We start from the raw sequence: 22,725 nt of genomic DNA on the forward strand, positions 1-22,725 counted from the left end.
ACATTAACTATGAATGGATTATGAACTAGTTTAGAGCACGCGACTGAGAGAGCGTAATGATTTGAAAAAATACAACGCGTTACAAAGATCTCGCAAAGTCACACCCCGGATTCATGCCTCGTTCACACGGATGTGCATTAAATTTAACTTCGCATTAAATTGATGCGAAGTAAAATAATGTGCATTAAATTAATTCGAATTAAATCGCGTTCACAAGGCAGTCATGGTAATGTTTAATGCAAAGTAAACTAATGCACATTAAATTCACATGCATCTCTAAATTAAAGGGTGCGTGAAATGAATTAAAAGAATAGATAATGTCATTGAAAATTATTTTTATAGATATATTTTAATGAATTTTGTGTAGATATACAGAATTCATTGTTCAAAACACAATATATAAAGTACTACATGTTTCAGTACAATGCACTTGTAACTGATCTACAGACAATTAGGAGTTTTTGTCGTGTTTGTTTTTATATGTTTCCAAGAAATTACCCGTTATTTCCTCTGACCACCAGCATTCACTCTAGACAATATATTGCTTCTTCATGAGCCCACCCCTTGGACCGTCTCTTTCACTTATTGTTGTGATGTAATTTTAATTACTAATACGTATTATAAGTCTATGATGTCATAAGGTATAAAAATCTTAACAATGAGCGGCATATTTGTTAAAATGTAAAAAGGAAAATCATATCACTATCTTAAAACATTTTTGTCGTATTTAAAAGCAATTTCTTTCATATACATGTGTTACTCAGTATGCCTATGCAGAGCACAGATTTATGTCTGACATTATCTAATGACATGTTTTTTTAGTGATTATTATCATTGTGCGCCTCCCCCACATGGTCAAAGGTCAAGGGTCAAAATGGTCATATTACATGTAATATAATGTCTGCTCAATATCTTGAACCCTTTGCTTGACAGACATCAAACTTAGTACACTGGTATATCTTCAGGAGAAGATGACTCCTATTGATTTTGAGGTCACATGGTCAAAGATCAAGGGTCAAACTGGACATAGGAATATACTGTCCGTTCAATATCTTGAGAACCCTTTGCTTGACAATGGTCAAACTGGGCATAGGAATATACTGACCATTCAATGTCTTGTGAACCCTTTGCTTGACAGACATCAAACTTGGTACACCAGTACATCTTCAGAAGAAGATGACCCCTATTGATTTTGAGGTCAAAGGTCAAGGGTCAAACTGGACATAGGAATATACTGTCTGTTCAATATCTTGAACCCTTTGCTTGACAGACATCAAACTTGGTACACTGGTACATCCTCAGGAGAAGATGATCCCTATTGATTTTGAGGTCACATGGTCAAAGGTCAAGGGTTAACCTGGACATTGGAATATACTGTCCACTCAATATCTTGAGAACCCTTTGCTTGACAGACATCAAACTTAGTACACTGGTACATCCTCAGGAGAAGATGATCCCTATTGATTTTGAGGTCACATGGTCAAAGGTCAAGGGTTAACCTGGACATTGGAATATACTGTCCACTCAATATCTTGAGAACCCTTTGCTTGACAGACATCAAACTTAGTACACTGGTACATCTTCAGGAGAAGATGACCCATATTGATTTTGAGGTCAAAAGTCAGTAGTTGAACTGGACATACTAATATATTGTCTCCTATATTTTAAGATTTATTTGCTTGATTGACACCAAACTTGGTACACTGGTACAGCAAAAGGAGTAGATGACCCCTATTGATTTTTAGGTCACATGGTCAATTCACTCTTGACATAGGAATATATTGTCTGCTCAATATTTTGAATTGATGATACTACTATCAATTAAATGATATGTGTGTATAACCCTTTTCAATTTTGCACCATGGGGGGCATATGTGTTTTACAAACATCTCTTGTTTTGATTAGTTTTCCCCACAAAACTAGCATTAACATATATAGCTGACCACGGGTATGATGCATGTGACCCGAATTTGCCATTTCGCATGCGTCTACATTTAATGCGCATTAGCTTAGCTTTGCGTTCACACAAAGCTAATGCGAAGTAAATTTAATTCGCATTAAATCGCACCGTAAATTTTAATTTGAAGTAAACTAATGCACATTAAAATATCAGTGTGAACGCGGTTCAGATTTGATTTGCATTAACTTACGTTTAATGCGAATTAAATTTTTCGTGTGAATGAGGCACAAGATTGTGAACTTACGTGGATTACCATCTTAATCTTGTGGACTCATAGCTCCAAAATGCAGAGCACCGTGCAATGTTGATAAATGGCAAGGTAAAGTGTGACATGTCTAGATGTTTTGACGTACGTCACAATACGACTGACATAGGTGGATCTCAGGAGTTCATTTTATGCAACAAAATATTTCCTGACTTATTTAAGCAATGTAAAAAAAATGATGATTTAGTAAATGAATATAAATATAAGAAATGAACAGCACTTTTGAGCTCTGTGAATCGCTAGCGCGATTCAGAAAATTTGCCTCAAATCCAGATCCATTCATATTGACCTTGAACAGCTCAAAAGTGTTGTTCATTTCTTAAATATCCATCATCTAGTACAAAGTATTAAAAAAAAACACAGGTATTAAACACAATGATTTAAATGAAAAAGTGTGCATACTCAGGTGGCCGTAATGGGCCTCTTGTTCTAAAACAATTCTTTTCAACATTTCTAAGCTGTGGTGGACATTTAAAAAAGTTCATTTTATTGGGGCGATTCCTTTGATTTAATATTTGGTGTAATATTTTAGAGTTGCACCTGTAAAAAGTATAGTTTTTCAATGGAAAGTAAACTCATGGGCCAGTTTTTGTGGGCGATGGGGTGGTTAATCTGCAATTTAGAGTCGGCCCTCCCCCATCACACAGGCACAGATTACTTATAAGTAATGTTACTGTATCTTAGAAATGAAATAAGAAAGTCATACACATTACCTAGAGCACATGTCCACATTTAATTTTAATCGTCTTTTTTTTTTTTTTTTTTTTTTTTTTAATATACAGGTCATTGAAGAAATTGGTGTTTGGGATTTTACTAGATATATGAATTGCTATAAATAAATATATCCGAGTCAGAGATGTTATGAACTGAAGAATAATCACATTTGAATTCTCTCGGGCATTGTAATTCTATTATTGTGTGACCTACCTGCTCAAGTGTGTAAATATTATGTATGTCACAAGTTGCCATTGTTGTGTTGAATATATTTTTGGGGGATAATTTACATGTTAGAAAGACACATTTTTGATGATATTGTTTACATCCTTAAATTTTTACAAAGCTATAATTGCCTTTTTGTTATATATTTGCTCTACATTTTTGTTATCTATACTCAGATTTATGTCTATACGGAGTTATTTTCATGTTATTTACATGTATCTACCTCTTAAATCCATCCTTTCTGTTTTGTGTTAAAATTTCTCAATAAAAGTTCATAAATACTACTTGTATTCATATTTATTTATAATAGGCAGAAGTACATGTACCAGTATATCTTTCACAATTTTGCTTGTCTTTCAAATGAGACCTTGAAGTCCTTTTTCTTGGAAGGCATGATCTGCACAATAAAGGACCCATGGTGCATTGATCATAGCATAGGGTTAACATCTCAATATTAAGTGAAATACTTTCGCTGGGCATTAAACAAGCCAACCAATTGGTACACATACTGTGTACTGTCATCATGAAAACTGCCCACTGTACAATGTTGACGAGGTGAGCCAAAAAAGGATTCTTGTTTTGCTGAATTGTGAAGAATCTAGTTTAGTTAAAAAAATTACTGAAGATTTTGACCATCTTTCTGAACTTGCTTGTATCTAGATGTGCATTTGAGATAGCATATTGGGACTATCTAGGGAGGGTGGGAGCAAAATCGAAAGTTTTGACCGTTAAGATCAACTCAAAACTTGAATTTCACAACTAGGAATAGCTAATGATGTTGCTGTGGATTTGTTTTTGCAAAATTAATAAACAAGCCCCCCCCCCCCCCCCCCTTCCCAAACTACTGATTATTGTTCCAAGCTTGATGTCTGCTTTCTCTGATTGATATCTGCTTCCAGTCAGCATCTAACAATTTAACCTTTGATCTCCCAAAAACTTCTTTATTTACCAGTATATACCAGTAATAAAAGAATACTACAAATGATTATTGCGTGTCAAAATGAAGTATTGCTGAGGATCTGCATGCTTAATGGTTAAAGGGACATGGACACGATTTGAGCTGAAATATTTCTAATTTTATTTTTAATGTTTAGAATGCTTAACTAAGGTATTGCTAGTGATCAGCAAAAATTTGAATGTCAGTAGTCAAGGAACATGGGAGATGCAGAGGTCACAAGTCCTTGTTATGTAAACAAGGCTCGTGCCATGTGTTTGTTTACATAGGTTAAATAAACTAGTAAAAGTTTCGTTTAAAGCAGATTTTTTCAATTTATAAGTGAATTCTTAACACAAATATTTTCTAGTGTTTGGCACATCTCATTTTGTTTCAAATATTTTATTTTCTATTAAACAAAATCATGTATCGACCCTTGTTTACCTAACAAAGAATTGCAAGTGCTGTATCTCACTTATAAGTCAACAACTGATATTCAAATTTTGGTTGACCATTAGGAATAATTTAGTTAAGCATCTTGAACAATAAAAATGGAAAAATAAAATTTTTTTAATTTTCAGCTCAAATCGTGTCCATGCCCGTTTAAGGTGCTTAGCAACCTTGAGACTTTGGTTCAATCCTGGCACCACATCGAACCCAAGACATTTACATACACTGTAGGTACCGACTGTTCTTTTGCCGATCTTGCAAGTGAGAGTTGTGGGTTGTTTGGATGACCTTGAAAGTTCGTTTGAAATTGGCCCAGTAGTTCTTTAGAAGGAAATTTACAAACGATACCACAAAATTCCCACTAAATCTTGAATATAACCACTTCAAACAAGAGGCCCATGGGCCACATTGCTCACCTGAGTCACCTTGGCCCATATTTTAAAGATTTTTCCAAAATATTCGCATGCAAAACTTTGATCCGTAATGTGGCCCCAACCTACTCCTGGGGGCCATGCTCTTTACAAACTTGAATCTGCACTCTGTCAGGAAGCTTTCATGTAAATGTAAACTTTTCTGACCCAGTGATTTTTCATCAGAAGATTTTTAATGATTTTCCATATATATTTGTAATGTAAAATTTTGATCCCCTACTGTGGCCCCATCATACACCCAGGGACCATGATTTTACAATCTTGAATCTGCACTATGTCAGGAAGCTTTCAAGTAAATGTAAACTTCTTTGACCCAATGGTTCTTGAGAAAAAATTTAAAGATTTTTTTCTATTTATTAGTTATGTAAAACTTTGATCCCCTATTGTGGCCCTGGGCATCCTAGCCCCAGGGGTCATGAGTTTAACAAACTTGAATCTGCACTATGTCGGGAAGCTTTCGGTAAATCTCAGCTTTTCTGACACTGGTTCTTGAGAATAAGATTTTCCCTGTATATTTGTATGTAAAATTTTGATCCCCTAATCTTGCCCACAGAGATCACGATTTTAACAAACTTGAATCTGCACTATGTCAGGAAGCTTTCATGTAAATTTCCACCTTTCTGGCCCAGTAGCTTTTGAGAAGAAATTTTTTAAAGATTTTCCCTATATATTTGTATGCAAGACTTTGATCCCCTATTGTGGCCCCATCATACCCCCAGGGGCCATGATTTTAACACACTTGAATCTGCACTATGTCAGAAAGCTTTCATGTAATATCAGCTTTTCTGGCTCAGTTCTCGAGAGGAAGATTTTGAAATGAAACCATCCTACTTTTATGATTATCTCCCTTTTGAAGTGGTCATGGCCCTTCATTTGAACAAACGTGAAAGCCCTTCACCCAAGGATGTTTTTGGCCAAGTCTGGTTGAAATTGGCCCAGTGGTTCTGGAGAAGAAGTTGAAAATGTCAAAAGTTTACAGACAGACAACGGACAACAGGCGATCAGAAAGGTCACTTGAGCTTTCAGCTCAGGTGAGCTAAAAAGGAGTGGCAATTAAATTTTTTCTACCAAAAGTGAATCCTCTTTGCCCCAAGCATGCCCTGTGGCAAGATTGGCTGAAATTAACACTGTGATTCTGGAGAAGTCAAAAATATATATGTATATATATATTTTCGACTTCTCCAGAATCGGTGTTAATTTCAGAGCTTATGACATTTAATTGTGCTTTATCCTTGCATTCTTCTTACCGTTGTAAAGTGTCTTGGAGTAGTTTGTTTTATATCAGCACTATATAAATTTTATTATTACCATTTCAAAATGTTAAAAGTTTACAGACAGACATCAGACAAAAAGTGATCATGTGAGCTAAAAAGGGAAAAAATTCATACCTTTTTATTTCATTTTATTTTTAGACTTTCAGAATGATTTTAAACAATATAAATATAAATTTTATCAGACATTAATTTCACCATTGCACATTTCATTGCTGTCAATTTTGTTTTTCCTTTCAATTTACACATCAGCAATACACTGAATCGTACTTGAACCAGTAAATTATCTAAAAATTGAGCCAGTATATGTATACATGTAATTACACCCATCATTTTGGCCTGAAGGTTGAAGTTGGTTTCAGATAAGACATATACAGATCTATTACAGAGATAAATATTTGAAAATGTGTTCTGACATGAACCTTGTATACTGCAATACATGTACATACTGTGCAGTTTATCCTTCTTCCAAAACCTCAATAAATAGAAATTGTGTAAGTTTCAAATATAGAAAGAAATATCTAACATAACTTATAATCACATACATTTAACATGGCAACTACTGTACACAAGAAAATATAATGGACATCAAGCAACTGAACACTCCAAATTGTGAAGACATATTTTTTATTTTACGGTATTTTTTATCTCAAAATTCAACAACATCCTAGAATCACATGAAGTTTGTACTGTGCACACTAACGAAAACATGCATACTTATTAATAATAAAGACCGAACAAACAGCAGTCTGGGTCAACAATGCTTGAAAGATATATCTATGTACAATGACTGAATATCAAGGTGCGGTGATTAGGAAAAAGTTACAAACAGATTCCACAACATAGATGGCAATCCTAATTCTAAATCATTCTGTTTAAACTAGAGGGAAATATTGGGGGTTTATTTTGGTTTTTTTGTCCTTAACTTGCAAATCTAGAAGAATGTTACCAATTTAGCCAATCCCTTTTCATTTGGAAGAAAAAAAGGAGAGGACCCCCCCCCCCCCCCCCCCCCCTTATAAAACTTTAAACTCAACAAGAACAATTCCCTTATATGCTTTCTACAATGTATATATAACAGACTGTTATCAATATTTGAAAAAATACACATGGAAACTGGTTTTGATCACAATGTAACTAATGGAAGTCTACAACATACCAGTGCATGATCAAACGTAGCAGGTGGCCATAATGATTGGTCGCCCTAATAAAGCAAGCTTACAGATATTTGTAATTAAAGTTAGAAAATATCAACAATATAAAATATGTTATAGAATTATAATTTAGATATCCTACAGAAGTAGTCCATTCTACCTATACTTTATTGAAAACAGCTAAGGTCAAGAAGTCCTCGTAGCCCATTCTGACAGTGCCTGTTCCAGTCGGGTCTCGGGATCGGAAGGCATCAGTCAATGACTTCAACATAACACAGGACTGAATGAAATTATCCAAGGTCAAGCTCCTGCGACCCATGGTGTCAAACTTTGCGATGACCGTCTGTGCAAACTGGGGGGAGAGATTGTATCCCATTTGTCGGTAAGCTGTTAAAGAAAAGGCAATGGCTACACTATTTCATATTTCATAATTTTGAGATGAGCCTATATTTACATATTCATGTGCACATGAAATGGATCTTCTCTTACAAGTATGGCCTAAACTGCAATATCATTTATAGTGGCATTATATGAGCCAACTGCTTACTATTTTCTTAAAATTTTAGGGCACTTGTGCAAGTGAAAACAATTCTAGTAAAAGTTTCACATAGTCTAATGCAGCCTTATGTATCATATTAATTACCCAATACAAATAATGTTACCCAGTTTTAATTCATTTCTGCATGTTTTCAGTTTCTTCTCTACATCCATTTTCATGCATTAAAAAATTTATGATATCTAAATTCATTCTCTATAAACATTAAGGCTATAAACTAGGTCATTTTCAGTTTTTAATTACACTTTTAAAATGGCAAAAATTGAACAGGAGATTTTTTTGGGGGAAAAAAGTGTTGTCCACAAAAAATTCCTTTGGTCCTGTAGGGAGTGAAAACACAGTATATAATATTTAAACAAAGATCAACCATGTATGTATAAAAAAAATACCTTTAATTAAAGGAAGAAAAACTATACTAACCATTACACAATTCATTGAAGTCAATTGAACCTGATCTGTTTTGATCCAACTGTTCAAACACCCCTTTCCACTGCTGAATATAATTCCACAAAGCCTGGAACTCATGTAGTTCTATTGTACCACTCATGTCTTTATCAAACAAACCTGTTTACATCAATTAAACAGCATATTAACAAGTTGCAAGACACTCCTTAATTATGTTCCCCAAACAAAGTTTGGGAACATATTGTTTTTACTCTGTTTATTATTATTATTATTATTATTATTCTTTTTCTCCGGTACTTTTTTGTCCGGTAGTGTTCTCAGAAACTACAAAAGGGATCGATATGAAACTTTCCAGGATGATAGTATAGCGTTTGTAGATGTGCATAGTGATAGTCATTTTGTTTGCACGTGCATGCACGCGCGCGCACGTGCATTGCAATTTTGGTACAAAAAATGGAAAATCAGAATATTGAAGGAAGCGATATGAAACCTAATTAGGATGGTAGGATATCATTTGTAGATATGAAAAATAATAGTTCTTTTTTCTGTACGCGCACGCATGCGCGTGCACGCGCATTACAAAATTTGTACGCTAACTTTGGAATCAGTCTAACTTTTTTGTTGTTCATTGAAATGGCTTGAAATTCATATCATAGGTAGATATTGAGACCCTTAACTGATTTACATGGTCAAAATTACCAATTTGCACGCGCATGCACGTGCGCTTCATTTTGATTGGATAATGCTAAAACGTTTGTAACTATCTTATTTATGAAGTGAATGAGATGATATTCACAGCATACGTAGACAATATGTGTATCTATATGTTGGTGTAACAAAAAATGCCAACGCACACGCGCATGCGCGTGCAACGTTTTTTAAATGTTCAATTTTTAAAGCACGATAACGTTTTTGTTTTTCATCAAATTCTATTCATATTAGGGGTTTAGATGTATCTTGGTACTCCTTACAAATTGCTGTGGTTAGAATTACTGCTCATCACGTGCATGCACGTGTGCTGATTTCTGATTGGACGATTTTAAAATCGCTATAACTTCCTTATATTTGGTGGAAAGGTTATGAAATTCATACTGTGGGTATATGATACAAATGCCTGTTGAACGACATCAACAAAAATTCGGAATCATACACGCGTGCGCGTGTATGCACGTGCAACGCTTTCTTTCATTTCTTGGTACTGAAATGACCATATTGAACGTACTACATGTAATTAAAGGCTAAAATAAAATGATTTTTTCCTATAGATTCACAAGGACATCACTTTTTAATTGGGGGAGGTTTGGGGAACATCTGTAACGGTCCCCGTTACAATTAAAACTAGTTTCTAATGTCTTTATAGAAATGAACAAGAGTACGGTAAACGTACCTGCAGAACTGTATAGCTCTCCGAGAAGATATTGAGACGAATCAGAGACTTAACATTTTCTCAGAGAGCTACAGTTCTGCAGCAAAGTAAAAAGTACATGATACGCCTATGAGAAGATTATATTAGGGTGTTTTTATTATCTTTGTTTTGTGACATTGATTAGCAAACATGGGGAAAATGTCAGGGTAGTATCAGCCATCATCCAGCTGTGACATACTTTATTTTGTAATGTATGAATAAAGGAAGGTCAGCAATTACCGTGGAATCTTTTTTGTTCGTTGGGGCCAATGTTCGTGGGTAAGCAAAATTTTGCTGGTTTGTATATTTGTGGGTAAGCGATACGATGTCACTAAAAGAGATAACTCTACTTGGTTTAAAAAATGTTCGAGGACACGTAAATTCGTGGGTAAGAGTGGCCCACGAAATCCACGAACATCGATCCCCCACAAACGATGATTCCACTGTATGTTACCTGGTCTATAAAATTTTCATAGCTATTCAGGATAGCTCATTTGATAAATGGGTTACCCTATAAATCTGTGAATAACAAGATGTGATCCAACTCTTCGGATCAAGTTACTGTAGTAACAAGAGGTACTGTGAGCAATGCTCACTAAGAATACCCCCCGCTTACCCCAATCTCCCAAAGGGTGTTGGTAATAGGTATAAACTACCTCTTTTCTGAGTGTAAAAAACAAATGGCATGACAAACCGAACCATATTGCTACTTCGATGTCCAGTGCGTGTGACCTTTGACCCCAAAATCGATAGGGAACATCTTCATCCCCTGGGTAGTCCATATGTATGATATGGTGACTGTAGATGGAAAGGATAACGCTTTAGAGCCCGGAAACCATATTGCTACTTCGATGTCCAGTGCGCTTGACCTTTGACCTTTTGACCCCAAAATCGATAGGGAACATCTTCATCCCCTGGGTAGTCCATATGTAAGATATGGTGACTGTAGGTGGAAAGAATAACACTTTAGAGCCCGGAAACCATATTGCTACTTCGATGTCCAGTGCGCTTGACCTTTGAACTTTTGACCCCAAAATCGATAGGGAACATCTTCATCCCATGGGTAGTCCATATGTATGATATGGTGACGGTAGATGAAAAGGATAATGCTTTAGAGCCCGGAAACCATTGCGTCTACAGACGGATGGACGGACGGACAGACAGACGAACAACCCGATTCCAGTATACCCCCCCACAACTTGTTGCCGGGGGGTATAATCAGGTTTGAATCTCGCATAATTTGAATTTTTTAAACAATAAAATGACTTTCGTAAGACTTTATGCAAAATCTATTACATCAGCTCAATATTATATGGTTATTATGATAAATTTGATTGAAATGCGCCCAGCGGTTCTGGAGAAGAAGTAAAAAATGTTAAAAGTTCGGGGACACGGGACAAAAGGCGGTCCGAATAGCTCACTTGAGCTTTCACCTTCAGTGAGCTAAAAATGAATTGTTGCAACAAACATGTTCTGAAAGTCGAGGTTTGATATGATGAAGAAATAAATTTCATTTTTCCATTTTGAAAATACATGAGGCATAAACTGCGACGCTCCATACCAGCATACTTCATGAATCGCGCTTCAGTGTTGTAGTTCATGCCCTCATGTATTGTCAAAAATGAAATGTATTTCTTAAATGAAGCCATCTTTGATCCCTTTCAGGTGGATGGACAGCAGACAGAAGAAACTTGTTACAAGGATAGAGTGCAATAACATTATATAGGAGACTCTCATTGCAGACTATCAACCCATAATGTACTTAGAAGAAAAAAAGTTATTAAGGACATAGATGCATTAAAAGTTTACTTGCCTATCATTAATCTACAAGACTCGGGATTAAAGTGGGACCAGTTGGCGTTGACCAGGGCTTGTTGTAATTCCATTGCTGTGATTCTTCCACTGCGATCCAAGTCGACAGACATGAACCACTGCTGAACTTGGGGATCAATCATAGGCTGGCTAACAAAACCTAAAAACATAGTGGAATATTTCTATACATGTAAACCTGCACAATTAGCACAAGTTGACCATCTCTTAAATGGCTACCAATGATTAATTCAGGTTTTAGGGGAAACTACTCTTTTGGAGGAATTAGGAAAAATAAGTTTGAAGTCTTGGACTGCCGGGTGTCCGACAGAGCCTGGTTAGTACGTTGTGGAGTCCGAAGTCCCAGATGAAAAAATATTTGCATATTTTTATTATCTATGTGGATTTACATAAATTGCATTTAACAAAATCTTGCATCTGAAACAAAATAAAGGAGGCATAATTGAAAACATCTACAAAATTGTTGTCTCTATCTCTGTTTAAGCCTAATAGGGAATATTTCATTCAATGAAAGAACTGAAAGAAAAAAAATTTCTACTGGAAAATTTATGACTTTCAGTAGTAAATTTAGTCTAGATTAGTCCCTGGATACTGGAACAGTGTCAATAGTTACATGTATATCAATAGCCTCTTGATTTAGTTCAGCAAAAATTTTACACACCACCAACTCCATATCCTGCTGGGGGTGGAGGCTGTGCCCCGTATCCTGGACCTGGAGCCCCATATCCTGGCTGTGGTTGTACTCCATACCCTCCTGGTGGGCCCTAAATATAAGTGGGTATTACATGTAATTGACAAGATGATTAAGAACAATAATGAATGTTAAAGAATTAAGATGATTTATTTTGTTTCAATTCTAAGAAGTAAAATCTAGCTTGCAGTGATTTGGGAAAGGATAGAAGTAAGAAAAATGATCACATTTAGTGAAGATCCTACAAAAGATATGCTTGTACCGATGCAATCTAATTTTAAAAATAAAGACTTCTTAGAACTGTGTCATGTACTCACTACTTAACAAAGAGTATTGGTTCTAAGAAGTCGGATTTTGATTAGATTGATACTGGTATAGCTTTTACAATACAAAATTCAAATTTCTGGAAATTTTGTGCATGTGGGTTTGTGTGTGTATTGTTTTTTATTCTTTCTTTTTGGGGGTGGGGGGGTGGGGGGGATTCGATCAATTAAATTACATGTGCATCTGAATATCAAAAATACATTTCCTACTGTGGCCCTATCAATACATCAACCAAATGGGCATGATTTGAATAAAATTAAATTAAAATCTATTCAAAAAGAGAATGCTTATAAATATTCTTTACACAAAATTTAGTAATATTGTTGTTTCAAGATTTTTCTTGTCATGATTTCCTGTGTAAAACTTTTAACCCCTACTAAGGCCTTGTGACACCAAAGGTCAATAACTGAACAAACTTTAATCTTGATACAAAACAAGAGGCCCACAGGCCTTAACAGTCACCTGAGTACTAATGACAAAGTATCACTACAGTCACCTGAGTACTAATGACAAAGTATCACTACAGTCACCTGAGTACTAATGACAAAGTATCACTACAGTCACCTGAGTACTAATGACAAAGTATCACTACAGTCACCTGAGTACTAATGACAAAGTATCACTACAGTCACCTGAGTACTAATGACAAAGTATCACTACAGTCACCTGAGTACTAATGACAAAGTATCACTACAGTCACCTGAGTACTAATGACAAAGTATCACTACAGTCACCTGAGTACTAATGACAAAGTATCACTACAGTCACCTGAGTACTAATGACAAAGTATCACTAATCCCAAGAGCTATGAAATCTAGAAAAAGTTTCCTGCTCTGAATATCTAAGCTAAATTCTAATATTCAGCAACAGTATAAAACAAGATGTGTTCTTGCAACTTCAATGTTTAGTGTTTATGTGTAAGTTTGCTGATACTGTATGAAATATAAATCCATACTTAATAGCAGAAGAGGATGTACAAAAAAAATGGTGAATTTCACAACCCAGGGTTTGACTCTAGGATGGGTCCAAATTAGTCATATCTTTTAATATTAATACACCTGTTATATTATGTAAAACCTTTCAGTGCATACACTGGTTTTAATGACCAATTGTATTTTATCATTTTCTAATTATCAGTCCTTGGAAGAAAAATGACAACTATATTATGATTTGTCAAACTCATATTTGTTAATCAATTGTTATAAATCTGAATCCATGAAATACTCCAGGGATAAATCATCATTCTTCACCAGGTGAGGTCAACATGTTGAACTTAAGTATTTTAACCTTATGCACAGCTCAGATATCAGAAAGCACTCTGATTAGCTATACAGAGTGTTAGTAAAGTGTACTGACTCGGATCTCCAAATAATGCTAAGGGATGGACGTTCACTTTACATTGGACAAGTGGACTATGAAATTTACTTATCCAAGCATTGTACAAATTTGTTTTAAACCACAGTATGTTTATATGGCCACTAAGGAAGTATCAATGTCAGTAACAAGAGTTATCTCCCTTTACACATATACTGACTTCACTGGAAATCAGTAAAATGATTTTTACAGAATCTCCCTGTGTAAAACATCTACTGTGACACATCCTGACCCCAGAGTTAAAAAAAGAACAATGTGAATTCACATTACCCTGGGAATTTCTCAATGTAAACATATTCTGAAGATTTTTTTTAAAAGAAGAATTTCAGTGTACTAAATATTCTTATGTAAAACTTTTGAGTCCCTACTGTGGCTCCATCTTCGCCTTGGGGCTAATGGTTTGAACAAATTTGAATCTTCATTAATAAACATTACACCTATGAAAGTTTATTTTTTCTGGTTCAGGATTTACTAAGTCCATGTGCACTCTCTAATTTCAACATTTCTTAATTATCTCCCCTTGTAAGAGGGAATGACTAACTTAGACCCCCTAATCAAAGCACACTTTTGGCAAGTTTGGTTGAAATGGAGCAATCACTACCTGTGTTTACGTCTTAGGTTTGACGTGGCCATGGTACAAGTGGGGCTCGAACTCACAACCTCTTGATTACGAAGGGAACACTAACACTGAGCTACCGTGAATGGTATCCAACAATCGGTACGAAACATGTCAGACAGCATTTCTGGAGAAGTTAGCAATGCAAAAAATTTACAACAATGAATGATAAAATTTTGATTAGAAAAACTCACTTAAGGTGGCTCACTACACCCAGAAATAGTTTCTCAAATCAGTACGAATTGATTTAATAATAAAAGATTTGATGATATACAATAGGTACAGGGCTCGAAATTAACATATGCCCGTCAGTCTGTGACTGGTTAAAAGTCTGGCGGACTGACTAACATTTGTTTCAGTCAGTCCGATGGGACTGGTTAATTTTCTAAAGCATCATTTTGGAAAATATACTTATGAAATTTTATACACACATTTGGCATGCTTCGATCTGTAGATATAACAGACGAATCGGATTGGTAAATAGAAATCCCCTATTTAAGTGTTACAATATTGTCTGAGGCATATTGAGTTCAATTCATTCTAATAACATTAACAAAATATATATGTTTAATTATTTCTGGAAAACTGTTGGACTGGTAAATTTTTCTGCGGACTGGTTGAAATTATACCCCATCAGTCCGGCTGGACTGGAGACTTTAAAAGTAAGCTTCAAGCCCTGTAGGTACATATGCCAAAAAGGCAAAAAATATACAAATCTGGATAAAAACATGATAGCACCACAAAAAGATTTCCTTTCATCAACAAACTTTTCACATTTAATCAAAAAATGAATCTAATCACCTAATGAACTGGAGTTGCATTTGTTATACATATTCGTTCATTCCTAGTAATACCAGAATATCTACCAACTTTAATCATTAATTTATGAGCTGATATCCATAACTTTAAAATAGATCTAATATCAAATTTTTAAATTTTATTAAGATAGCTTTCAAAACTAAAGTACTCCTTAAGTTTAAAATAAGTGCACAGTTTCCAATCAATTAATTTATTTCCATTATTGTACCAGGTTTCAGTGTATTTGTCACATAGTAGTTTCTTTACAATTTTCTTAAATCTATACTGACTAAAATCTCTGAACAGATATCCAATTTTAACATATTCTAAAGCTTTTTCTACTAGTGAGTACCATGACAGTTTGTTGTTGAAATGCAAAGATTTACTACATAGATAAGCATCCTTAAGTAGTTTAAATTCATTTAGGTCTTCAAGCCTGTACCATTATCAAATGATTGATTTCAAAATATCATAATGTAGAGGATCGAATCTCCCCAATTCTGATAGTACAGCAAAATTTGTACTTTTGTTATGTACACCAAGTATACATTTAGAATATTTTTGATGAAGCTTCTCACAGTAAAGTGATTTAAAAATTTTGTCTGGATCAAATGGTGATGATTTTAATTTTAATTATTCCATGAACCTATGTATCTACCCCATATTTCAGAATCATATGTTAAAATTGGTTTTATTGTGTGGTCAATGAGATGAATACTTGTTTTAATTCCTGGTGCTAAACATAAAAAATCTTTTTTCAATTTAGAAAATCCTTTGAGGGCTGTGTTATATAGTTCAAATTCAGCGGTACTAAAACTGCCAGATGCAGAAACAAGAGGCCCATTGGCCACATCGCTCACCTGAGTTACATTGGCCCATATCTGAAGACTTTCCATATATATTTGCATGTAAAACCTTAGTCCCTATTATGGCCCCAACTACCCCTGGAGGCCACGATTTTTGCAAACTTGAATCTACACTACGTCAGAAAGCTTTCATGTAAATGTCAACTTCTTTGGCCCAATGGTTCTTGAGAAGAAGATTTTTAAAGATTTTCCCTATATTTGTATGCAAAACTTTGACACCCCCCCCCCCCCACTTGTGGCCCCATCCTACCCCCCCCCCCCCCCCCCCCCCGGGGGCCATGATTTGAACAAACTTGAATCTGCACTATGTCAGAAAGTTTTCTTGTAAATATCAGCTTTTCTGACTCAGTGGTTCTTGAGAAGAAGATTTTTAAAGTTTTTCCCTATATATTTGTATGTAAAACTTTGATCCCCCCTTGTGGCCCCATCCTACCCCCTGGGCTATGATTTGAACAAACTTGAATCTGCACTATGTCAGAAAGTTTTCATGTAAAAATCAGCTTTTCTGGCTCAGTGGTTCTTGAGAAGAAGATTTTTATAGATTTTTCCTATATATTTGTATGTAAAACTTTGATCCCCTATTGTGGCCCCATCCTACCCCCGGGGGCTATGATTTGAACAAACTTGAATCTGCACTATGTCAGAAAGTTTTCATGTAAAAATCAGCTTTTCTGGCTCAGTGGTTCTTGAGAAGAAGATTTTTATAGATTTTTCCTATATATTTGTATGTAAAACTTTGATCCCCTATTGTGGCCCCATCCAACCCCCGGGGCCCATGATTTGAACAAACTTGAATCTGCACTATGTCATGAAGCTTTCATGTAAATCTAAGCTTTTCTGGCTTAGTGGTTCTTGAGAAGAAGATTTTTAAAGATTTTTCCTATATATTTGTATGTAAAACTTTGATCCCCCCCCCTTGGGGCCCCATCTTATCCCCGGGGGCCATGATTTGAACAAACTTGAATCTGCAATATGTCAGGAAGCTTTCAGGTAAATTTCAGCTCTTTTGGCCCAGTGGTTCTTAAGTAGAAGATTTTTAAATGACCCCACCCTATTTTTGCATTTTTGTGATTATCTCCCCTTTGAAAGGGACATGGCCCTTCATTTGAAGAAACTTGAAAGCCCTTCACCCAAGGATGCTTTTGGCCAAGTTTGGTTGAAATTGGCCCAGTGGTTCTGGAGAAGAAGTCGAAAATGTAAAAAGTTTACAGACAGACGGACAACGGACAAAATGTGATCAGAAAAGCTCACTTGAACCTTCGGTTCAGGTGAGCTAAAAAGGTACCCAAGTATTTATAATATGGTGTACATTCAATATGACTGTTCTGAAATTTAAATTTACACTGCAGTATTCCCCCAGCCTTGTTAAAGACAATAACTTTTGTTTTCTTAACATTAATTTTCTAACATCAATCATTACAATATGTTTCTAAAATAGATATTCTAAATAAGTCACGGTTGGAAGTGATGTTTATGGCATCTAGTCATCTACTCATTAATTAAAAATAACGATGTGTGTAAAGTTTTGTTTCGGATAAATAAATATAATTTGGATTCATTTTAATTTTAAAAATCGCTAAAACACATCAAAGATGCGTATGGCGGAGTTGCAGTTTGGAAAATTATGCACACTTGCATTCATGAAGTAAAAAGATGCACATATTTAATATAGTTTATAAGTATGAAGCTTTGAATGGCCGTAATAGGTATTTAATGTGATAATGAGCTTGACCTTTGGCCTTTGGATTTCAAAAGCAACAGGAATCTTGAATGTCATCAGGATTTGAAGTCTGATAAACATGCACCAGCAAGAACATGTATAAAACTTAGAGGCAAGCACAAATCTACAGTATATAGTGAAAAAGAGACCTTGACCTTTGACCTCAAAATAAATAGGAACCTTCCTCTTTTGGATGTAATCATGTAATGTAAGTTTCACAAAGATGCCCCTAGTAGTATGAAAGTTAGAGACCGGACAAGCTCAAATCTATGGCATTTAGTGACAAAGTGACCTTGACCTTTTGACCTCAAAATAAATAGGAACCTTCCTCTTTTGGATGTGATCATGCGGCTAAAAACAGCAGTTTTTTTAATTAGATAAATGTAAGAAAGTTTTAATCAAATTAATAATTGTATGTATCAAGTGGACGGCCCTGGGAAAGAATATTGCGTGCACTAATCAGGTCACCTTCTTGAAATGAAGTATTTATTATCATAAATTATGTCAGTGTTGACATGTTATTATGTACTTACTATTTTACCAGCATGAGGGACAGAGTGCCCAATAACAATCAAGCTGTTGTTTATAGCTGCAGGTATGATGAAACGATATAATAAAAATAATGTACTTTTTTCAGTTTAAACTACTACATGTAGTCAACAGGCATCTTACGATTCTGCGGTTTGGAAACAATTTGCTTATAAAATTATGACTGTGAATCTTGGTAATTGAAATTTTCCTCGATGTTATTATTGGTTTCTTCCATAAATTGTATCATAGAATTGAATTGTGCTGGCATTCAAGTGTTTCAATATGTATCGTATCATGAAGGGGGCGTATCGTTTCAGCCCTATTTAGACAGGTTGGGAACACTTCCCCTATAGCGAGATCTTAATTCTTGCCAAAATGTGATTATCCCTCTTAAATTATTTCATTACCATAAACAGGCGTTTAGATTGAAAGTAATGGCAAATTCCGTTCAATGCTGAATAAGTGTGACACACACTCAACACAACACGAATTGTCTCTATACAATTAACAACACAGTCTAGAAATTTGATATAAACATTGCTGTGTAAGAAAAAAGGATAAAATCTAATGCACATCATGAGTGTTTTTGTTTTGATTTATATACAGTATTGTGTACATATGTATTTGCAAAAGTATCAGACATTTTAGCAATCTAACTTCTTTTCACGTGAACCTACTCCAAAATATCTTATGTTTTCCTGGCTTTTTTATGATTTTGATATTTACCGTGCCAGGAAAACGTCAGAACGGCGCCATTGATTGATTGATTATAAATTGTTTAACGTCTGTCTCAAGAATATTTCACTCATATGTTGCGTAAACTCTCAAAATCATAAAAAAGCCAGGAAACCGTCAGATATTTCGGACTAATGTGAAACATGAAGAGATATACTCCATGGATATTTTTCTCATTTGTAAGGGATATATTTACTCTTACTAAAAGAGGGATAATCACACTTTCACTGGAATATTTCGCTGATGGGTTTCCAACCTGTTTGATGTATTTTGACAAATGCCCATACACATCGGGATAACACCTTGATACCTCTTCTTTAGGAAAAAGGCTAGGCCTGTGACTCCTGCTATTGTCTAGAGTACGTATTCGATGCATGCGTGAGGTGAGTGCCGAGTGGTGCAGTGTAACTTGGATATTTTTTTTTATCCAGTTAGGAACATAAATACTAATACCAATACTTTTTGCTTCATCCTCAAACACGATCATGCCATAAGACATATGAAAGTAAATACATTATCGATGAAGGTGGATGACTTTAGCAGGTTGAGAACACTTCCCCTATAGCAAGATATTCTAGCTAAAATGTGATTATCCCTCTTTAGCGAGAGAATAAACATTACCATAAACAGTATTCTCTTTAGAGAAGTCGAGAGGCATAGCCTCCATCAACTTCTCTTCGCAAGCATTCATATTTTGATTCTGGAAAACATGTAAATGCTGGAGTCGTTGATGATTTATGCTTCGACCGACGTTTCGACTCAGATGTGTTTGGATTTATGCAATAGACAAGTTGTTTTCAAACATTTAGCAGTAATGCACAAAACTGTTACAAGAAAATCAACACTAACTTGCTTTTAATCCACTTTCAACATATCCCCTGTCCCCGGTTTATGTTAACTGGTCTTGGGAGCTGTCTCAATAGGGGACCAGTTAAGAGAAAAGCAGGCTGACGTAATCAAAGTTGTGATTTAAACCCGGGACGGGATATGTTGAAAATGGATTAAGAGCAAGTAAGTGTTGATTTCCTTGTGACGGTTTTGTGTATTGCTGTTAAATGTTTGAAAACAACTTGTCTATTGCGTAAATCCAGGCACATCTGAGTTGAAACGTCAGTCGAAGCATAAACCAACACCGACTCCGGCATTTACACGTTTTCCAGAATCAAAACATGAATGCTTGCGAAAAGAAGTCGATGAAGGCTATGCCTCTCGACTTCTCTAAAGGGAATACCATAAATAGGTGTTTTGGCATCTTCATTGAAAATAATGGCAAATCTCGTGCAACGCTGAATAAGTGCGACACAAACTCAACATGTTGTGAATTGTTTGTACGAAATTGACAACATAGTCAAGAAATTGCATATCAAAGTTGCTGCGTAAGAGGGAAGCAGTCTGAAATCCAATACACATCGCGAGTGTTCTTGTTTCGATTAGTGTATTTGCAGAAGTATCGGACATTTTAGCACTTTTTCGTCTTTTCACGTGAAACACGAAGATATGTACTCCACGGGTGCTTTTCTCTATTTAATCTCGCTAGAGAAGGATAATCGCGTTTTAGCGAGAGTATCTCGCTATAAAGGAAGTGTTCCCAACCTGTTTAGAGGATGGTCTGAGCCTGTAATCTAATTCAGATACCGAACTTTAGCTTAACTTACAGTTAAAACTTAGACAAAACTTGTATTTCTCTTAAAGGCATAACAGTGACTTATTAATATTATTCGGTTAATTGTATAAAAATCACAGTATTTCCTCATTCATTAAGATTAATGCGTACCTGTCCGTATTGGTAAGCCATTTTGTTGGATGAGTATAAATGGGGTGGGTATTTTTACCGCCGGACACCGCCAGGGTAAGCGGTAAATGTAGTACGGCCGAATGCCGAAAGCCGAAAGTCCCGGATAATGATTTTTGCATGATTTCTTTCTTAATAATTGATAGAGTGACATCAAACTTAATATGATAACTGTTTGTGACCTATTAAACAAGAATCATATAACTTTTTCTGGGAATTCTGTAAAGAAGATAATGAACCAGAGTTTTCGGATACCAATATGCGGTAAATCTAGTACGTTTTATAAATGCCGAAACCCGAACACGGTCGTCGATCTTTTGATCTACCGAAAGTCCGCGTTTTAGCATTATAGACAATATGGAATTAGACTGAGTTCTAGATATCTAAGGTAACTTAAATAAATCGCAATTGCATATATGGTGCATTTATATGCGCATTTTATTGTATCACTCTACCACAGGCACTTGTTTCTGTAAATGACTTATGATCTCTGTATACTAATAACAACACGAGGTACCTAGCTTCAAATGACACAGAATATGGCACCCCCTGAGAATGTCGGCCTTTTGAGCTTCCAGGGAATATGCTATGTGAATGTATGTACTACCGTTGTATTGTACAATCATTCAACTTAAAAACCATGTATGACATGACTGCATTCGTTGCCTCTTATCGCCGAAAACTGCAACAAAACATGGATTTTGCGTTTTGTACCACGAAGTGCTATGTACTGATACCGCGCAGAATACGTGGGCGATTTTGACTGGCTTGCACGCTCTTCTAAAATTACGTTTGGAATTCTTTAGAGTTATTTATAGAAAGATAGAGCATTAGAGATGAATTAAAAATTACAGGCAAAAGGATGATTTTAATGGTGACCATTAACCACAATTGATCTTATTTTATATAATTTAGTTAATAACATTAGGGGGGAAATGCTACAAAAAATAAAGGGGACTCCATCCCCCCATATTTTTTTTTCCACAGACACCTGATAACTATAATCCCCCCTTCTGATTTTTTTTTTTTTTTTTTTTTTTTTTTTGCGGTGACAATTCCTCCAAAATGTGTGGATTCCTTGTCTCTCTCAACCCAATTTCGATTGATGTAGTCGTTTCATGCTTTTCACAACCTTTAGAGATTGGCCTTCTACTGGACTGGTATAATAAAATATATTTATTATAAATAAACAGTATAAGGCAAGTATAATGCTTACAAAAAAGCATGTTTACGATTACATAAATCGAAATTAGGATGGAATAGACGGGGAATCCACACATTTCGGAGAAATAATCGCCGCCCCAAAAAAATCAGAAGGGGGGGGGGGTATCCATACTTCAGATGCCTGTGAATTTTTTCATATCGGCACAGATCCGTAATATTAGGGATGGGGGGAGGGGGTTCGCCGGAGAAGTTAGAAGTTGCACATGGCTTGTTTAAATTTCCTGACAATGATAAAAAATATAATAGTCATGATAAAGATCTTCAGAACCTTAATTAGTGTGTGTGCGGGGGGGGGGGGGGGGGGGGTTATAGTGTTCGTCATTACTGTCTCAATTTTTTCCCCTCAGGCTGGGAGGGGGTCATTCTTTGCTACAGGTCTTCAATTTATAACTTTCAAGCTTACATGCATTAATATTTTCTCATTCACTACTACATAGTACTATCAAAAATAGTG

The 22,725-nt window shown here is 35.5% G+C and overlaps 1 protein-coding gene across 1 annotated transcript; it reads right to left on the reverse strand.

Annotated features, from left to right (window-relative positions):
- Window positions 1–6,364: 6,364 nt before the first annotated feature.
- Window positions 6,365–21,183, reverse strand: LOC125645641 (peflin-like). Its single transcript, XM_048871284.2, has 5 exons — window positions 21,030–21,183; window positions 12,262–12,364; window positions 11,584–11,742; window positions 8,381–8,524; window positions 6,365–7,791 (listed from the first exon to the last, which is right to left on the reverse strand). Exons 1-5 carry the CDS (start codon window positions 21,048–21,050, stop codon window positions 7,565–7,567), a joined length of 654 nt encoding a protein of 217 aa, XP_048727241.1. The 5' UTR covers window positions 21,051–21,183; the 3' UTR covers window positions 6,365–7,564.
- Between the last annotated feature and the right edge of the window lie 1,542 nt (window positions 21,184–22,725).

This window comes from Ostrea edulis, chromosome 6 (genome assembly GCF_947568905.1).
Source record: "Ostrea edulis chromosome 6, xbOstEdul1.1, whole genome shotgun sequence".
NCBI classification, from domain to species: Eukaryota; Metazoa; Mollusca; class Bivalvia; order Ostreida; family Ostreidae; genus Ostrea; species Ostrea edulis.

Coding starts and splice junctions, on each gene's coding strand:
- LOC125645641 (XM_048871284.2), bottom strand. CDS start 21,050: ATGGCTTACCAATACGGACAG. Junction 12,365..21,029: donor TGGCTTACCAATACGGACAG/GTACGCATTAAT, acceptor ACTTATATTTAG/GGCCCACCAGGAGGGTATGG. Junction 7,792..8,380: donor CTTCAATGAATTGTGTAATG/GTTAGTATAGTT, acceptor TTTCTTTAACAG/CTTACCGACAAATGGGATAC.